Source organism: Cinclus cinclus, chromosome 3, assembly GCF_963662255.1.
Source record: "Cinclus cinclus chromosome 3, bCinCin1.1, whole genome shotgun sequence".
NCBI classification, from domain to species: Eukaryota; Metazoa; Chordata; class Aves; order Passeriformes; family Cinclidae; genus Cinclus; species Cinclus cinclus.
Window position 1 is genome coordinate 42,864,208 of NC_085048.1, and position 21,630 is coordinate 42,885,837.

General features: G+C 37.7%; 1 protein-coding gene across 1 annotated transcript in view; it reads right to left on the reverse strand.

Moving 5' to 3' along the window:
- Positions 1-21,630, reverse strand: part of PREP (prolyl endopeptidase) — an 87,449-nt gene that overhangs the window by 34,627 nt on the left and 31,192 nt on the right. The window contains exons 8-10 of the mRNA XM_062488704.1: positions 12,484-12,675; positions 3,750-3,947; positions 40-143 (exon numbers count right to left, since the gene is read on the reverse strand). Coding sequence (XP_062344688.1) covers positions 40-143; positions 3,750-3,947; positions 12,484-12,675 — 494 coding nt within the window. The remainder of the gene's footprint in view (positions 1-39; positions 144-3,749; positions 3,948-12,483; positions 12,676-21,630) is intronic.

Genomic DNA, 21,630 nt, shown 5'->3' on the forward strand with positions numbered 1-21,630 from the left:
AGGTGATTAGAGCAAGACAGCAGGGTTCATGTTTATTACCTGAATTGTTTGGTAAACCGAAGGATCAAATCCTTTAACAGTCACTTCTCGGAAAACTCTTGGCTCCAGTTCCTCTTTGGTCAGATCACAGTGATATATAATACCTAAAATATAGAATGCAGTGCAAGCTTGTCAGCTTAGTATATATCTATCATTAAAAAGATGCCAGTTTAAGCACTGTGATGGAGTCATTAATGGTAAAGGTAACTCAGCAGGGTGAACAATAGTAGTTCTGGACATATTTTTTAACTTATTACACAATTTAACACTTACATACATGCATTTCATCTAGGGAGGGTGCAAAGGCTTTCTGTGCAGAAAGAGTAATTCTCACCATTCACACAAAGCCACGGGGCTTAAGCAAAATAGGGGGGAAAAACTGTTTACATAAAGGACTTTAGAAAAGACTTACTGAGAACAATAATTTTGAAAGAAAGAAATGTAAAGTCAAATTTAAAACACCCCCTTTTAGATCCACCAGACTGAGAATAAATATATCAAGAATTTCACTCAGGTCAACAATTTTCTCCTTATGACAAAATATATGAAATTAAAATTCAAATGGTCCAGATAACAGAAAGAGCTAAAAATCCACTTGAAATTGTGGCAGACTAGCACAGGTTACCTATGGAACGGAACAACATCTGGTCTTGAGTAATTTCTTTTACATCCTGATCCTGCATCTTTGAAGACAACCTCACTTGAGCTGTACATATGATTTCCAAAGGATTGTGCACACGAGAAAATTTATGTCTATAAATAGCTTATAACTTCTAGGTTGCAATAGAGGCCAAATCACAGGGAATGCAGCTATCTAGACACTACACAGATGTGTAATTAGCCAAGAATAATTTTCTATTTAAACTATAAAATGTATTTCCTGTCATTCAACCCTAATAACATTTGAGTATGTGTCATACAATGTGAGTATCGTGTTTGCACAGTGGTTAACATACCAAAAAAACCCTAATATTCATGCCTGCACTACACGTGATAAATAAACTAATTTGAGTGTGAATTATTCTTTGTTGTTCTCCTTTACAACAAGCTGATCTCTGCAAAATTTGGAAAATATATTAGGTAAAAGAACACTAAAATGTATGGCAGCATGTATCCCAGCATTTTATGGGGATCCTCAGTGTAATGAAAGTTAACAGAAGTGGACAGGACTTGACTGAAATGCTGCTCTGTTGTGTATATTATAGATACATTCAGAAAATACAAGTGATTACTACAGAGGTTATAACTATAAAAATTTATACTGACTAAAACATGAAATAATGTTTTAGGAAACTTATCTGATACGTGGGGAACTGCCTCTTTAAGGTAGTTTTACAGACTTGAAAATCAGGAAGATAAGAGATTGGTAAAGAATGCAGTTGTAAACTAACATTTCTAGCAATTGATAAAGCCTTTTTCCACAACAGTGAATTAACAGGGGACTAAAAGTAGGACTACCCTAGTCTGCTGGGATTTATTTTTGTTTACCACAAAATGACTAGCAAGCCTAATCAGTCTGATAGGTGCAAACTAGCATTAAGGCAACTTTTCCCATAAAGATCAGGATCCAGAAAATGATGTGGAAGCACAGTGTAAAGCCCTCCAGGAAGCAAGAGCAGAGCAGCTGTTTGACACACAGGCAGCTGCCCGAGCCAGGTAACATACTGGCAAACACTGCACACAGAGCAGGCAGAATTGCCACATCTTAGCAAACCACATGATGAAGAATAAGCACAGTCACAGACTGTATTTCCAGAGCAAATCAACCTAATGTTACAGTAACATGCAATTCAACCCTTGCTACTGCATCTCTTGTTCTGTTGCATTTTTAGTGTCATAGCAGTTAGTATAAAAAACCTTTGTAATATTTTTAACTGTTTTTCTGGGTCCTAAATAAATGCAAAATGCCAGAATGGTCACCTAAGCATCTGACTAGAGTGGACAGCAGTGATAACCATATTTTTCAGGGAATAACAAAAAATATTTTATGGTGTCAACACATACGGGTTTAGAACTGCTTTATTCATTATTTCATATATATATTTATTATTACTTTTGTTGTAGGTATTAAATATGAGTATATTAATTTATTTCTCATTAGAAAAAAATAGTCCAACTTAATACAGGTGCAAATTCTATTGATTTCCAGTAGTAAAGTAGGAATATCTAGGTTAACCAAGGATCAGCCCTATACTTTTTGTATGATTATTCCACTGATGAGGTGAATGCAGGCTGCACACAAACTAAAAAGGATCCATAAACCTACCTAAAAATTACCCCTTTGGTCTGCTTTCCCCATTCTTTCCTTATCCTCATACAGTCTACCTACATTTACTACCTTCCCTTTTTCTTCTGGATTCCAGGTCACTCTGCCCCAGTTAACAGAGCTGTGCTACAGTAAATTGTTTGTAGATGCTAAGCAAATGAATGAAAAGGAGAAAAATAATCTGCCTAAGCAACCAGCAGGCAGTGAGAGCAGCTATTGCTGGCCAGCTGGAAAGCCACAGGCTAAAACAGATCCGGGCTCTTCCCCTACATGTTTTTGTCAGCTGCACAGATTCTACTGGCTCAGCTGAGACACATGGTGCAGGCCAGTAAAACTGGCAACTTCTGGCCCACTGTGTGGGCAAGTGAACCATGAACCATCAAGTTGCACAAAGTTAGAGATAAATGCAAGGGTGTCCTCAAGCTACGCTCCAGCTGCAATGGCTGCAACGATCTCAATGTTTTTTAAGAGAGGAACTGAAAATATATCATATTTCTGTTTATGTAAACAGCAAAATAATAGGCAATCCCTCACACTTATCTGCTACCACTGAAAGCTAATTCTGATAATTTGACATAATCCTTTCTAGCAAAACCAGCAAACTTAGCTAAAGCATTTTAAAGTCATTTTGCAATGTAACATTGCTGTGCTCTAACTGAAACAAACAAAATCATAGGTCAGATGTTATAGGAACATTTTTAATGCCCTTATGATACAAAATCTTGGAAGATGATAAAGATCCTAAAGCCTATCTGCCTCTTCATATTTGAATCCTGTCTTGTATAAGTAGTGATGGACTGGGTCGTAAAGAAGTAGCAAATAAAAGAATGAAGAGTAAATATATTTTCTTGTCATACAGTAGATTGACAGTAGAAACTCCCTTCCTATACAAAATCCTAGAATATGTACTGTTTTGCCACACCTGTATTATGTAATGATTTGGTCAGCTCCAGCTTTGTAGGACTGTACAAAGAAAATTCCTACAGTGATCCAGCAACACCAATTAAGGAGAGATAGTAAGGATGCTCAAATATGGTTATGCATAAATTAATCATAAAATTGTCAGAGAACAATTTCTGTGACTTTTATTAATGTTATTTAAAATTGTGATTTAAAAAATCATATAAAACACATTAACAATGATCTTTTACTGAGTTTTTCACCTTCTATCTTGCTGAATGAAGCAAGAACTGTGAGAATGCTGTAATTTTATCTCCAGTACAACTCAGTCTTGGAGTCTTAATGCAGGTGTCTCAAATACTAGTAGGCACATTATTTAGGCTTGATGGATCAAAGACTCATACATTTTTATGTGCACAATCACTGCTAACATGGGTGGAAGCAGTTTTATACCAATATACCAAATAACTACTAAACTACAGAAAATGAGAAAGACAATGTTCTCAGGAAAAGGAACAATAACATGAGACAAAAAAAATCTTACCTGGAGATAAAAAGGAAGTAAACTGGTAGAATATTTCAGTGTCCTTCTTTTGGCCACTATATCCCACAATACTACCAACTTCTAGAGGAAAAGTCTTGAGATGTGCACCCGTGGCTAGGTCATGAAGCTGCAGGATATTCTTCACATCATGCAGGTAGCACAAAACCAGGAAATTGGACCTCACACAAGCAACCCATTCTGCACAGCATGGAAAAGAAAAGCAGAGCTACGGTAAATACAATTAAAAACGCAAGAAAGAAAACAATCAGACATACTCTGATCCTAAAATTCTTTAGCATACCTAAATGCATGCAGCAAAATTTCTGACATGCACTGCCTTTAACTCCTAAATCTTTGTAAATGAACCCAAAATAAAATCTGACATTCTCTGGAAATGCATTAACCATGCTGCTTAAAGTTAATGTATGCAGACAGAGGAATAAAGTATTGCTTAATCAATATATTTATGCATTTGGGATATTTATAGATCAATACTGCTCTTAAATATCACATATTTCAATGCATAAACCAAGCAAAACATTTATCTTTTGCCAGCAATAGTTATGGAAGTCATGAAAATCAAAATCATCATTATGATTGATATTCAAACTAAACTCATAAGGAAAAAAGATGTGATCCCATATTGCACACTGAGGTAGAGAACCTAGACATTACTATTTGTCTTGGTTCTATTGCTGAAGTAATCAGGAGACTATTCTTGTAAGCACACAAGGGTGTAAGAAAAGGGCTATTCTGGGGTCATATTCTTATCATGCCATTTAAAAAAGCCCCACATGCTTATTCAAGATGCTGGTGTTGCTAAACAGCATTCTTGAGACTGTAAAGTAATAGGAGCAGGATGCAACACAGTGAACTCAATCCAGCAAAAGGATCCAAGAACAAATCCCTCTGCAGAGGTTCAATTGCCTTTATGTCTCTCCTGGCAGCCCTAGTTCTAGGCCCACCCTGCCTGTGTAGCTGTGCAGGAATGAGGGCTTCTGCTCCACAGAACTTTTCCCATCCTGAGTTTGTTCCTTGGAATAATTACTAGATATATGTGAACTTTTACTTCATGGCATGCTAATTTTTCAACTGGACTTTAGAAAATTAAAACCAATTAAAATAAAATATCTGGGCTGCAATTTCTAAAAATCTCACATCAATCTCCATCTCTAAAGCCTGTAAAGTGCACAAACCCTTTGGAGCTCCAGTTCACCCATGATATATCATGTAATGTATTTTCTCTTGTGCCATTGGCTTTAGATCTCTAGTGACAAGTCTATTTATTTATTCTTACAGAGAGGAGACAGATTAAAACATCTTAATCTTTCTCAGTATTTCTGTCATTTAAGAAATTACTTTGCAACAGAAGTATTTTAACTTCTCATTAATTCACAAATTGAATAGAAGCAAGACAAAATACAAGCAAAGTTAAAAATTAAAGAGAGTATATTGAAGGAAGAGGTAATGTGGGACATTTTCATTTGTTTGTAAGACTAGGTGAGGTGGTGATTCTTATTCTTATTCCTATGTATTCCAACTACATATCCACAACTGCTTCTTTGACAACTCAGACTGGAAATCTAAATCACAGGAAAAATACCAATGTTGGACAATGTCTTTTTATTATCTGCTGGAAGCAAAGAATGAGGAGATGGAACCAAATGAGCAAGAAATCTGAGGTAGGACTGACAGGGGTACACTGTAATGCCAAGGTAGCACTGTGAGATGGAGAGTTTAATGTGACAACACTGGAGGAAAAAATATCAGAACGTAAGCATATAAAATTGATGGAATTTGTTTTACGCCATTTTATGTTAGTCACATCTTAACAGCCCTTTCCAGCTTCCTCAAAGTCCTAGAAAACCAAATAATTTGAATTCAGAGTTATAAAGAAAACAATCTTATAAAAGCGTCTTTGCATATTTGGGTTCCAGTTCTGAGGTGTATGATGTGCCCTTTCCATTAAGGGTAACAAGTCTTTTTGAGTTGAAGGTCAAAATTTGTTATTCTGGAAGCATCCCATATGCTTTCATATTGAGTTCAGGTCTGTCATGATCCCCTAGAGCTCAAAGATGTTCAAATCCTTTTAGCTTGTTTCTGAAGGACCAGTGAAATGCAATACTTGTCTTTCTAGACATACGAAGTCACGTTTCATAAATACCTAAATAAAGCTTTACTACTCCCCTCTTCCCAAACACACCCATCCATCTTTTTTTTTTACCCTCAAACTTTCCAATTCCCTCATGAGCTTCTAGTCTAAATGTGGCAATTTTCTAACCAAAGCCCTAGAGAACACTGACTGAAATTTCAGCCATGACCTGAAATAATAAGGTACAGCATAACATAACACTATTTATAAATTAGTAGTTCATGTGTAATTTTAGCTCTAGGGTGACAAAATTTCTTAAAGGAGGTTGGAGGACATAATAAACTTTGTGAGTTAATAGTTCTATTCAACTATGCATTTTGAAATACAGAATCACTTTTGGCTGTATACACAAGAAGAATATGTAATAATTTAAACTATTTTTAACATTGTCACTCCACAGATTTTCCAACATTTTTACGTTAATAAACATGAGATATGAATTGGAAAGTTAGCATCCCAACAATAACACACCTTTTTTGCATGCAGAATTATTGCCTCTGCAATGAGTATGAGATCCCATTAACTCCACTGGTATTCTCAGCAACATCTATAATTAAAATGTCCAGTTTTACTCTCAAAATTTCTTGAAAAAAGTTTCACAAAATGGATTATAAACACTCTCAGAGCAGCCTCAGATGTGTATTATATATAGCTTTTTCTCAACAAAAAAAATTAAGGGATTTTTATTTTAAAATTACATTGTGGTGATGCTTTAATTCCTTACTAATTATTTGATTAAACACTTCAGTTTAATAATTTTTTTCATTAAGAGCTGATGTACATTATTACTTTGACTTATATATTTATAAAGAGGTATTACACTTTTTATTAAAAAGATTCAACTGCTCAGGAGTAAGGCTGCTGGCTTAGGTGGGGATTTCTCCTACTAAGGAACTTGCCTAGGAAGCAGCAATATCAACTCTCCATCACCTCTTTGGTTTACAAATTAGATGCTCTCAGGTGAAGATAACAGATGAGAAGCCAATGCAAAATGTTTTTAAAACATTCCACGAGATTTAGGAACACAGCTTCTGTGTACAGTACCTGTAATATAATTGGTTTTGGTGCATTGCTAACTGCCTCCAAAACTTACAGTGATGGTAGCTACAAAGAAATGCAAAAATCAAAATAGAGCAAAACATTGAAGCAGACTTGAAAGACCAGAAAAAAAAGAAGACACCAAGAACCATCACTTACATATATACACAGCAAGGTAAAACAATGCTGAATTATTAACAAGAACTATTTTTTGACTGCAAGCTTTAAGATGAGTTTCTGTTATTCCCATGCTCAGCACTGAGAACCACAGATACTGTTAGGTGTGTTGCATTAGCAGCCAACCTTTTGGTTTTGCTCATGCATTGCAGGATGCATCCTGCATGCCTCTGTATTTCCTAGAAATTTTTTAGACTGCATGATTTCAAATCTCCTGTCTAAGCCTGACACCATTGCAGTAGGCACCCTTTAGAGACAGATGGGGAGAAGAAATAAGCACCTTTAGAGTGAACCAGTGAACCAGCTGAACCATTTATTTTGGATACCCTGTTCTGAGATACTGTGAATTGCTTGCTGAGCAGTTTCACTCACACAAGTAGTGCTTTTAAAAAAGCTGACTATCCAAAACCTCTTCAGTGTATAGGTCAATTATTTTCAGTTAATACCAATGAACAGAGCAGTTACTCTCCTGGTTACAGCTAAATTTACCAACCTACCTACTTTCAACATCCATCAGGCACAGGATTTGTATTACTACACAGTAAACACTAAGAGGTTGCCTTCTCCAACCTGAGCATCTTGCTTCAGGCATCAGAGAGATGAACACACTTGGGAGGCAGTCCTAACAACTGAAAGCAGGTGTGAAGAACTATGCTTGGTACTGGTCAGTTTTCTCTGAAGAGTACAGTGACCACTTTGGTGACTACAATAGGTTACACACAATTCTTCGATAGCTAAAAATTTGGGCTAGAGAAGATACATTTCTTAACAAGGTCTAGAAAACTGAGCTCAACCATGTCCAGAACTTCTAGTTCAACCCTGCAGAAATTCATACTCTGCTACTTTCCAAAAACTCTTCTTATTTTGACAGCTGTCATTAGTCACAAAGTCACTAACTTGGCACCTTCAATGTTGCTATGAGCAACTTTTTGAAATAGTTTCAGGAGGAAAAAAGGGTTGAATCCTCACACTAGAGATCTGTGCCACTAACCTTAATGATGTAAAACAGTTTTGACCTTTCCTTTCTGCAGTAGTAACTACAGCATGTTGAGTGTCTGAATGTACAAACATGCTTTGACAGATGCAGGCTGAAATGATGATGGAGAACACACCATGCTAGAAGAGCCAAGAAATCACAGAGCTTCAGCAGGAATTGCTGAGTTACTTGATGTACGCTGTGCTTATGCGTCCACTCAACGCATGTATTGTTGAGTGAGAATAATTAATGTATTTCAATGTACAGACAAAGCTGCAGCTGCAAGACAGACCTGGAAGGTCATGGTGGCTTTTTGGTCATCACAGACAGTGACCATAAACTTCAGTGTCTCTGCAGATGAACAGGTACCAATGCTGATCTCAATTAGAATGACCTGTAACCACCACTCAAGGCTACTTACAAGTAGACCTGCAGGTAAAGCATGAGCAATTTACAGAATAAAACATGAATAATTCTGAAACGTGTCAGTAAATGTGGACAAGCCCTCACAATATACAGCATATATCTGCTCACTGAGACCCTCTCCTCAGTGGCAGCCTGCCATGTTAAAGTTAATGGGAAAGCTTTATCCAGTTTCAACAAGTTAAGGATTTGGTGTTCCTTCCAGACTTTTCCTTCTGGCTTCACTGCAGCGCCAAAACACCAATTTCAACTGCTGTAACTCCCTCCCCATCTCCTAAGCATTTATGAATTAATTAGTAGGTTAAAGGTACAAAGAAAAACAGTACAAAGTAGTACTGTTTTCCACTTGGGAACTGAAGCTGAGGGAAGGGAAGCATTTTACATGCACTGAATTTAGGCGTGCAGACATGTACAAGGTACAGGGAGCATTGCCAGCTTTGCCTCTGCTTGTTAAATGGCCAACTGAGATTCAAGGCACTGTTTAAGATCCTCTCATCATCTACAACATATTCAGGAATATGTCTTATTTCTCAGCCCTCCTTACTCAGGAGACCTATTCTGCTTTTCATTGCCGCAAGAGAAGGGCGAGATACTAACTGCTGCTCTCCAGCTGCCCTGCCCTACCAGTACTGAGCACTTTGGGAGTAGTGGGAGATGTCACAGCTCTCCAAAAGAAACATTTAACCTTCTAAACCCAGTAGGTTTATCCTGTGCCTTAGAACTCAGGGCTGCAGGTCTGCTGTGGTCAGTCTGCATTTATGGTTTCATAGCTGCCTTTCAATTCAGCACGCTTCTTGCAGCTATGTGGTCATTTAAAGCACAAGCTCCATGTCAGATGTTAAACTCTCTTGTGGTTTTATTTCAGACTCCCTGAAAATTAAATCTAACACTTTATAAACAAACACCAAAGGGAAGGAAATGAGATCACACTACAAAATGCCCTGAGGCACCCTCTTCAATTTCATTTTAAAATAGCTGTCATTTATTCCTTCCCCTCAGCACACAGAGTAGAGATCTACATTTACCTCATCTCTGTGTAAAATCCCTGCTGACAGCTGTAAAATGAAGTGTACCACCTCACTGAGGGAAATGCTTGATTTTTCCCTTTATTTCCCAAATTATCTCATTTATAAATAGTTCTTGAAAAAGAAAGGGTCAAAGCCAATAGAAAAGTCTATCTTAAACAATATGTTGAGGAAACCCAATGACATTCATACCACCCCATAGGCACGTGTGTTTATTTCTTGGTTAGATTGTATTAGCTCTAGCACCTTTGTAAGAATACAATGATACTTTGTGGAACACCGCTTCATTCCAGTGATGGACAGTGGAAGAGATTCTTAATTCTCTATTCTGAATTTATTATTTGCAAATAAATCTATTTCTGTAACTGCAGCTTTTATGAAATTCAATCTAAGTTAAGACACAGAAACAAGCAGGCTATGGCTTTCAGGCAGGTCACACCAGAGCAGGATCCATATATCCCAATAAAATACGTTTGTGACCTAGGGTATCACTAACTGTAATGCTTATAAAGAAATATTAATGCAGCTAAATCACATCATTTTAAAGTCACTCCCACACATAAGTAAAATTGGACAAGTAGCAATACCCATTTACCCTCTGAATCACTGCTGTCTTAGCTTTGGCAGAGGAAGCCTCATTACAGTCATCTTTTTATCACACAAATCAAATTCACTTGACTAAAAAGTTTTAAAGAATGAATTATTAACTGTCATTGCCATAATTTCATCTTCCTTAACAAAACTGGAACTACTAAAAAAGCCTAACATGGAGACTGGCTTGCTTGCTGATTATGTGAAGCAAAGGAGTGAGTTTTTTTATTTATTCAGGGCTACAACTTCCTGAACATGATAAAACTCCAGTATCTTGGTGCTAAGGATACAACACTAATCTGCAAGTGTCTGCAACAAATAAGCAACTGAACAGTTTAAATTTACTTCACTGTAAGATCTACTATAGATTAAGAGCTACTTAAAACTTATCTTCTTATGGAGACTCTTTCATTTCTTAGTTTAATCCAATTTCTTTACATACTGCTCTAAAAAGCTAAACAGAGAAGTAGAAATATGATTGCCTGTTCTGTCTGCACGTTCAACTACAGTGAAATATTAATGACACACAACATATTCCTGAAAGTCACCCTGATGGTTTTATATGACAGATTATGTTTGCTTTCAAATGTTTGTAAGAGCTGAATGCCTGTTGGGTTTACATTCTAAAGGCCAGTGTCCTCAGCAAACCCATTCATCTGAGCTTTCACCTTTTTTAGTGCAGTTCTTGTTAAGTCTGTACTGTCAAGGCTGTCACGTATAAGCCATTAAATGAATGTTGCATGCATTATTTTTTTTTTTTTTTGCTTGTGCATGAACATGAACTCATTATGAGTTTTCTTTTAGAATGAAATCAAAATGGAGTTGACCTAAATACCACAGTGTAGGGAAGAGCAGATCTGGCACTTATCTTACTGGAAAGGAATAGATAATCAGTGCTTACAGAGCCACTGGTCAAAGCTCCTCTGGCCGCCTAGAACACCTTCCAGGTAAATTCACACATTTCACATCAGTTACACGCTTCTGTCCCATTCTGTTTATACATTCACCATGTCCAAGTCAATTCTTCAATTTGGTCCTACTTTATAAACTGCTGTTCCGTGTGACCTAAGCATAGCTTAACACACTGTGAATTTGCACACAACCACAATTAGGACTTGGAAGCAATTTTTCACTTACATCTATTATCAATTCTCTGCTTCAGACTTGAAACATACTTCATTTAAGATGCAGGTTGCTCCTGATTCAGTTCCCAATCTTAAGAAAAGATTTATGCCTCACCAAGCTCTAATTTGCTACATTTCTATTCACTAAAATTCTCTCAAAATTCTAGACCCCAGTTATTTGCAGCATCACTACAATTCTGAGTATGTTCAGAACCAACATTTATGTCACACTGGGGACATCTAGGCTGTGGCAGGAATCACACAAGACATATTGTGAACTGCAGACAGAAACAAAGAATTTTTAAGTGACAAAAAAAGCTTTAACATGACATTGAAATGGTAGTAAAATAGGTTTGTCTCAGTGAGGAAAGATAGAAGTTACTGTATATGCACATACCAAATCATATATACAAAGAGAATTCTACTCGTTCTATAAGGCAGCTCTCCACTGGAAAAGTAGCAAGCGTGAAGGAATTTGTATAAAAATTGATTAATAAAAAATTCAGGGTATTTTTTGAAAAACTAATTATGCTAGTCAGATAAACCGTAATTGTACCTTGTAGTGTATGGAGAGCAAACTACATAAATGTACACCAGCTCAGAGGAGGTTCTTCTGTATTATCTGAAACTAATTCTAAGCTTTCATATAACTTTCTGCAAAATGATGGGATAAAAAAAACACCTTTATTTTAATTATACCAAAACCAAAGATTTATGTTTTGAACTTGCTTCTGTACCTTAATAATTCCATGACCTTACACTTTCCTGAGGCTTTCTTTTCAAGTATTGTTTACTCCTCTTATTCCAGAAGAAATCCTGTCTCAAATTCTGACCAATTCTGTTCAAAGCATGCTGTAGTACTGCCAGATTTGCTCTTTCCCTTCCTTCTGCTTATGAAGTCCCTCTTGTTGTAATCCCTGAACTGTCAAGTAAACATTTATTTCACTGACATGAAGCAGGAAAATACCTTCCCCTCATTTCCTACAAACAGAATTAAAACAAGGACAGATGAAGCAACTTCACTAGGGCCACACAGGACGTTGGAGAGAGAGAAAAAGATATTCTGAATCGCATGTATCTCAGCAAGTCTTCTAATTGCAAATCATAAACAAAGTTTATACATAGAAAAAAGCAATGAAGTCTGTAAAAGACCATTCAACAGACTAATTATTGAATTAATTTGGAAAAAGCAGAACCTAAAGTCTTTAACTTGACATGACACTCTTACCTAGAACATCTTTTTCATGTTCAGGGATGAGAACTTTCCATTTGGATTCGTCTGGATCACTGAAGTCAATGTTGATTAACCGATAATTAGGAGAATGGCCATTTGTCTTGAAAGTGAACACTGTTCCTTCATTGGTGACATACTCGTACTCGGCCTCAAAGTTATCTATCAGCTTCACCCATTGAAGAATTCCTGCAAGATCAAACATAGAATGTCAATTCCTCAAACAAAACCTTTCAATACCTGAGGGCAAGGCCTTCCTGACAATTGCTGTAGGCTCTTTCTTGAACATTGGTGGTGACCAGAGGTAGTACAGCTGTGGAAAGGGCAAAATGTCTACCAGGTATTAAGAGCTTCCAAAGAAAGCTCCAGATCAATAGGCTGCAGTGGAAAAATGCCAGTTCACAGACATGTTAACAGGACTGGTTTGGAGGAATTTCCAGCAAAATAGTGACTGACTTAAGGCTGGTGTTTCACCAGCTTTCCTAAGGGGCTTCTGGAGAGCTCAGATGTTTGCCACAGCAATGCTTCTACCACAGTGGCTACTGTGAAGCCAGAGCTGCCGAACACATCAGGTTCTCATCAAGGCAGTTCACAAGTGCCCCCTTCTACACACTTAGAATGAAGGGCTGCAGCTGACTTGAAAGACTGCACTAAGCTTTCAAGTGCAATTTTAACAGCTTTTCTAAAATTACTATTTAATTATAGAGAAATGTTTGGGGATTTTAGTTCCTGTAAAAAATTTTACTTGGAATGGAAAGTTTTCCATTCTCCTTAAAAGTCCAGAACCTCCTGCAGAATAGAAATGATGCTATTGGAACGAGTACAATAAACTTCAACATGAGGAATTTCCCTTTCACCTCAGAAACAACATTCTTGAACTGCTGTTCTGCAGAAATTTGTCACTACCAAAGGACAACTACAGTTAGCAAAAACATCCGGGTTTCTGAAGAATGAAATTGCATTTTGCCTATCAAACTCCTAGAATACTACACTTAGTATAAGAAGTTGACTTCTCTCAAAAATTAATTGCCCCAGTTTCAGATGGTGGTACAGAGTGAGTAGTATTGACTCAACCTGAAGGTGGGATTTTAAGAGTCCACTGCTTTTCATTCACAAGTTCCTGTTTTGAAATAGGTCGAGAGGCTAGTAGAAAGAAAAAGCAGCAAGACTAGATAAGATATGTGATATACTAGTTATATCTACAACCCAACCGGTCATCCAAACTTACCATTGCAAGCATCATACATTAGCTATGCGGAAAAATCAAAATACTTACTGATATGGGAAACTAAAGCTGTTACATCTTAAAGTAACACTTAGTGCACTGCCTACCCCTTTCCTAAAACTACAGGTTGGGTCCTTGCTTTTAAGTATAAACAACTAAACTGTTCATAAATCTATTTGTGAAACTCTATAATGCTATGTTTGTATCAATAATAAAAAAAAGTCAGATTATTTTATAATGTTAAAAGCTGAGCAGAATAATACAAGTAGATCATAGCCAAACTCTAATTACTGTAAATTTTTTAAAAAAAAGAATAATTGAGGAAGCAGTGAGATGACTAAGGTGATTTTAAACCCATTAGATGTAATAACAGAACATAGTCAGGCCTGGTACATTCAAAAAGTTTGTATCTCAATTGCCATTCTGGTTTAAAGAAAATTTTCCTGTCTCTTCATGCAAAGTGATTAAATTCTACTTTCTACTATTTCTACTTTCTAAATTCTACTAAATACAAACTTTCCAGACAATCTAGTCAACTTAGTATCCTGAGTGAATACACCACTCCTTAAATTTTGATTTTTCCTGAGATTCAAAGTTTTGCCCTTCTCAAGAGAGTGCATGTTGAAGAAAAATCCTGCAAAATCACTCCAGCTGCTGTGAGTTCCACAGAAAAAACATGCTTTGATGCCCAGTAAAAGCAAAGCAAATCCAGCCTACAGTGAACCCTGATAAACACCAGTGAAAACCATTTCAAGATCCCAAGTCACATGCACAGGCACTTTAAAAAATAAAAACCTTAACTGCAGAGTAACACCATAACAATACTGGTATCTGACAGAATGAAACCATCATACTGAGGTGCAAGACTTCATAAAAAAGAAATTGCCAGACTGTTGAAAAGCCCCACTTTTTAAATGGTAAATGTGCATAATAGTTGTAGTCTCCATGAGTGCAACAGAACTTGGATTCCATGAAGAAAAAGGACAATAATGTGACACTAGGGATTTACATTGCTTCCTTGAAACTCATTCATCCACTCCTAAATGAGAATATCACAACAAAAGAGAGAGGGTTGATGCTCTGCAGGGGCACACTTAATTGTTTACAAAAACAAGAGCATCCATCGTATTAAAGTGGCTTTTATGTAGTCCTCAGAAGACAAATATTGTGGATGAATTACCTCTAAATCAATGTCTTACTGAAGTGGTTAAATACACCAACATCTAATCCAGGATCAGAGGCAGTAATGAGGGAACTACAGGTAGCCCTTACATCAGACACATCCTTGCTGCAGTTCTCCAGTGAGAGGAACAAATTCTTTGCAATGACACAGACATCAGCCATAAGAGGATACTTCTTTATGGCTGGTTGCAGGTGACCTAGCTGTGGCTGTGACTGACAGGTGTATTCCAGCATTATTTCAGATCCTCCCACTTAGCCTTCCCCTTTGGGCTAGAAATAACAACCTGATAACAAACACAGGCAGTTCACTGGGCACTAATATGGAAGTGATGGGGACAGACACCATTTCTCCCCAGGTCATGCCAGTGAGGAAGGGACAGGCCCATACAGCTCACTAGCATGGAACTGCCCCTATGTCAAGTACTCCAGCCTTGCCTCTCAGTAACGAAAAGAACAGTATGTCTGTAAGTTATGACTTCAAAATGTACTTGAAAATCAAGGTGAAGGATGGACATTCAGTTCTTCATAAAAAGGAATAAAAAGAGTTGGAGAACTGGATCTTGATAAGACATTTACAGGTTTAACCAGCAGCCATCTGAGAACATGTGTCTTTGAAAAGAATCACTGAAAAGTGGCATTTGTAGTCTAAGGCTACTCTTAACACCTGAAAAGCTGAAGACTTCAGTTTAGTCCACATAAGCATACAATGAGACAGATTTATCACATACAGGAAAAGCGTGACAGCCTCCTATATACTGCTGCTATACTCTAATCCTTTCCCCTGCCAGTCTTTCTATTAAAATACATTGCTGAAGAGATACAGATGGTTTTGCCTATATGTTTTATACCAACCAATTATTCATTACATAACAGCATTACAATAGAAACTGCAGGTAGAATTCAGTGGACAATAAAGTCATGCCACACACCAGAAAATCACAATCCTACAGAACTAGGCTTCTGCAAAAGACAAAAGCAACATTCAGTGTACAGACAGAATTTTTAGACAAAGTTTTTGGATCCACAGAAGATCAAAAGAGAAATTGTTTCAGTAAGCATCACAGAACAAGCCCTCAATCTTGTACTGGCCTCTGAACACAGTAAAATATTCCAGGGTGTGCTGAGAGCTCTGGGTGATGAAACAGGTCTGTAACTGAGTGATGACAACTACAAGAGAAGGAAAAACTAATCTGAACAAATTGATAAGAGCATGAATTATCACAGCATCTTGTTACCAATCCTCTTTAGACAGAAAGGACAGAATGGCTGAAAGTCACTGTTAATCACTTCACAAAATGTTCTTAATACTTCCATATTTCATGTTTCATGGAGAGGCCAAACAATCAATTAATGGCAAATAACCTCATGTCTGTGCCAACTGGAGAGACAAGGTTTAATGGTAGGGTTATCTGACTCTGGGAAAAAAAAGTTCTCAGAAGGCAAATACTTGCATTTGGCTTTTTTTCATGTGCTCTAACAGTCAGAATTATCAAGTGAAGATATAAATGTCCATCTCCATAAATTCAATTCTGTCTTGTCATTTTTTGTAAGACAGCTTTTCTAGAAATGGGGCAATGCTGAGAAAGTTCAGAAAATGAACCAGGAGGCTTGGTTCATAACAATAGAACAGGTTTTCTAACCCACAGAATGATGCCACATTTTATTACAGTACACACATTAAGTAAATAAAGTTCTACCCAAGGAAAGATCATGATTTTTTAACTCTGATTTTTATAGAATCACAGAATGATTCAGCTTGGAAGGGATCTTATAAGGCATCTAGCTCCAACTACCCTGTCATGGATAGGGTCATGTTCCACTAGACCAGGTGCTCAAAGCCCTGTCCAGACCAGATTTGAATACCTGCAGGAATGGGGCATCCACAGCCTCTCTCTAGGCAATCTCTTATGGTGTTTCACAGTACTAATCCACACTAGGTTTTACATTCAATTGAAGGCAGATAATCTCATGGTACACAGCATACATCAGATTGGAAGAGAATGTTTCAGGACCCCTATGGCAAGTTCATAACATATTCTGGGAACTGAATGGCAGAGTTCTTCACTCAGACATCTACTTCCACATCAGAATTTAATTTCTTTTTGAATCATGCAATACTCAGCTTGCTCTCAAGCCCCTGGTCTGAGCAAGGTAGATAGCGAAAATAACTCAGGGGGTCTTCCCTCTTGTTTCTTCAAAGACACAAATATTTAACTGTCTCACTCTGGTCTCCAAAATCAAGACAGATTTTCAAACAATTTGGACTCTCTTTAAAAGCAAGATCTTTCTACGACCTGGGACCTGACTTCAATTATAAACATCTGAGTGAGGAAATACTGTAAAGAAGATGTTAAGATGTTCCTGAAAGGAATACAACTTTTGTATTTGTATTGAGAGGGTACCACTCATTTGGCAGATGATAGATGACAGCTACTCAATGATCATGGAAAGCTAATGTATTTGCCAGCTAAAATATAAATAAATGGAAGGAAGCAATATTCATTCCTTTGAGTTAAAAAGTTCAGACGTGTCAAGATATATTCAAAGATTAATCCAGAAGAAAGAAATCAAGCACTTTTATGAACAGACATTTCTCAATCAGTTCCAAGGCTCCAATTTTACTTCCACTGGGATAATCACTCAAAAGATAGGAGAATATATATGATTCATTCTGAGAGTTATAGCTCATGCCCTTGGACAGCATAAAAAAAGCAGGCATCAAAGGTAATCTCTCTCCCTCACATTACACTTTCTCAAATATAAACAGATAAAAGCACATATACCTCATCTAAAAAATAACTTAATTATGAATACTATTTACCCTGATGGTGTCCAAAGTCAGCCTGAATAAGGCTTTGAGTAACCTGGTCTAATGGGAGGTGCCCCTGCCAATGGCAGGTAGGGTTGGGACTGGATGGTCTTTAAAATCCATTCCAACCCCTCAACATTCTATGATTCTGTGATTTATAAATGTAATGTCCAGTCAGACAGTAGCAGCCTGACGTCCTTGCTCAAATTAACAGCAAGCTATTTAATTTCATAGAATTTCTTGCATTTGAAAGGATCTTTAAAGGTCATCTTTACCAATCCCCTTGTAATGAGCAGAGACATCTTCAACTAGATCCAACTTGCTCAAAGCCCCATTCCACCTGAATTTAAATGTTTTCAGGAATGGGACATCCATCACCTCCCTGGGCAACCTGTTCAAATGTTTATACACATTTATTGTAAAAATCTTCTTTCTTCTATCTAAACCAAACCTACTCTTTTTTTAGTTTAAAACCATTACTGTTTTTTGTATGGCAACAGGCCCTGCTAAAAAGTTTGTCCTCCCCACCCTTCTTACAGACTCCCTTGAAGTTGCAAGGCAGCAGCAAGGTCTCCCTAAAGCCTTCTCTTCTCCAGGTTGAACAAGCACAGCTCTTTCAGCCTTTCCTCATAGGAGAGGTCCTCCATTCTTCTGAGCTTCATCATGGTCCTCCTCTGGACCTACTCCAACAGGTCAGTGTGCTCTCTGTGCTGGGGTCCCCAGAGCTGGATGCAATGTTCCAGATGGGTTTTCATGAGAGCATGGCAGAGGCACAGAATCCCCTCCCTCATCCTGCTGGCCATGCTGCTTTGGATGCAGTCCAGGATACAATTGGCTATATGGGCTGCGAGTGCTCATTGCTAGGTCATGTCCAGCCTCTCATCCACCAATACCAAATCCTGCTCAGACCCAGCAGGGCTGCTCTCAATCCCTTCATCCTGCAGCTTGCATTAATAAAGGGAGTTACCCCAACACAGGTGCAGCACCTTGCATTTGACCCTATGGAACTTCATGAGGTTCCCATGGGTCCATTCCTTGGGCTTGTCTAGGTCTATCTATATGGTATCCTGTCCTTCAAGTGTGAAGCACCACTCAGCTTGGTGATGTCTGCAGACTTGCTGAAGGTGCACTCCATCCCCTTGTCTATACAGCACCACTCCCAGTACGGGACCCCAGAGTACATATGGTCCCACTGGACCATAGACATTTGTCACCCATGTCCATTGGGACACTGAGCCATTGACCACTACCCTCTGGATGTGATCATCCACCAATACCTCATTCCCCAGCAATCTGCCCATCAAATTCATCTGTCTCCAATTTAGAGAGAGGGATACTGTGGGGGATCACGTCAAAGGCCTTACAGAAAATCAAACAGATGACACACTTTAGTGCCTTATTTGTCACTAATTTTATTTATTTTTAGTGCTAATAATTTGCCTCCAAAAATAGTATGTATATATACTTATATTTATGTATAATAAATAAATTTTTAAAATACAGTGAAAGCAAAAATTTTTGAAATTGACATTTAAGGGATATGAAACATTATTCTTAAACACTGTTGTTTATCCTTCCACATATTTTTCAAGACAATATTTTTTTCTCCCTATTTGTTAGGATACAATGGCCTTGTTTTGACATTAATTTTTGAAAATTTTCTTTAAAAGTTACTTCAATCACAGAAATGTTTTACAAAACATGGAAGAGTATTCTTCCTCTCACCACATTCCACTATATAGTTGATGTCTACGCCTCACTGTCTCTTGTTCATCTGCATTACAAAGGCTTTGATACACTATTCCAGGCTACACAGTACATACTGACTCATCCTTTTAATGTTACTGTATATAGCACTGTTCATTGCTTATTTATTTATTTATTAAAAGAGCCTGATAAATTGAAAGCTAAACTAAAACACAAAAGGCCAAACAATCCTATTTTCAACACTGAAGTGGACAAACATTACCCTTTTCCACCTGCCCTCAAGTCACATACATGCCTTTTTAATGTGGGGGAAAAAACAACAGCACTCTAAACAAAGAAACAAAATTAAAAATAAAACAACAACAAAAACCTTCTGACTGATAGCCTTGCTCTTAAATTCTTTCTTGAAACCCTTCCCTGACAGTCCAGTAAAAAGCAGTTCCAGCTGACAATGACTAAGCAACCAGCAAGATGTGAACTTCTGTGTTTACTCCATTTTTATCACAACTTTTCAAGCCAGTGGTTCTCAAGTATTTTTCACTAGCTACTATTCCCCTCTATATGTCTTCCCACCACTTCACTGTTCCCACCAGACACAAACCACCAACCTCCAAGGCAGACCAGTACCCAAGCATAAGACCCCCTATCACTGCTCTCTCTCCATTAAGCTCCTGTACCTCCTATTTAAAACAAACATGCATTTAGCCTCTCTTCCAGTCCAGCAGCTCAGGGGTGTTTTCCAATTAGCCAACCCTCTCAGCTTTTTGCATTCCAGAAATCACTGCATCCTTTCATTGAGGCTATGTTTCTACACACGCAAAGGCTGTAAGAAGAGCCACCTCTTCTGCCCCCCATGCTGGTTTAGACCCCTTCTTTTTTTCTTCTGCTCTCATGCTTCAGGTCCCCCAGGAAGAACTGCAAAGTGGGGCTCTGTCAAGAGCTCTGAGTCAGTAACTCGTTAAACAGTTCTATAGTCTTCACAAGAGGATCCTGATTTTTTCATTAGGTCTCCTAGCTGCTATCACAATACAAAATAAAGAAAATGGGCAATATTAAGGACAACTTCAACAAGACCAATAGGCCATGTCATGCTGGTCTAAGTTCATAGCCAAGGGTGATCAAAAAGTTTTCATTTATTTCTTGCTGTGCACCAACAGATTGGTGCTAAATTCCTTCTTCACAGCACCAAATCACATTCAAAACAAGAAACAGTCAAGTCAAGGTCAAAAACAAGTCAAGGCTGAAAATCTAATCAAAAAAGAAACAATCTCATTTCTCAAGAAAAGGAAAAAAACCAAAATTATTACCAAGCACAGAAGCATGAAGCGGCATGCTACATAAAAAAAACCCCACTGTTTTTGTGGTTTGGTTGATTTTTTTTTTTTGGTGGTGTTTGGTTTTTTTTCATTGGCTGGGTTTTTTTGGTTTTGGGGTTGCTTTGGAAAGGTGTACAACAAGGTTTGTGAATAAATAATTGCTTAATTACTGTGTACCCAGCTGTTTGGCTACTATGAGGCATTTTCAGGTATACCAAGAACAGTTAAGCAAAGTAATTAATGAGAAAAATTTTCTTGTTTGAATGGTTCAACAAATAAGCAAACCTGAGTGCTGCCTGTCTTGTGGAAGACAAGCCTGATAAAACAGCTACCAAAAATTGTAACTTACAGAAGATACTGGGTAAATATGTGTTTTTAAAATAAATAGCATTAGATCACTTTTAAATGTTTGTAACAGGAGCCAAGAGTTGAAAAGCCTACTAGCATCTCAGCAAGCTAAGTAGGGAAATCTGGAGTATTAAATGAGGGAATAACCTTCTGGTCATGAACCCACAGTGCTGTCCTTCTTGACCCAACAGGCATTGCACTTCTGCTACTGATTCATAAAGCAAAGTTACATCTTTTCAGTTGCTGACAGAGTGATCAAATCTGGACAAGAATCCCATACTTTTGTCCTTGATCTTTCAAAACCTCACCCCACAAGGAACTAAAGAGGCAAGCACAAAGGGAAGAGCTCCCATATCCACAGTTACTTGAAACAGTACAGCAAGGGAGTTATCCCAAAATCTTAAAGAGCAATCAGCTGTCTTCTCCCAGTGGGGTCTTCTCACCACATTGTCTTGCCGAAATACTGTGAATTATGACCACAGGTCTGGAGAAATGGAGTATTTGTAGAACACTGTTATGAGATAAAAATCTTTTAAAACGTGTGTTTGGCTAAGCTG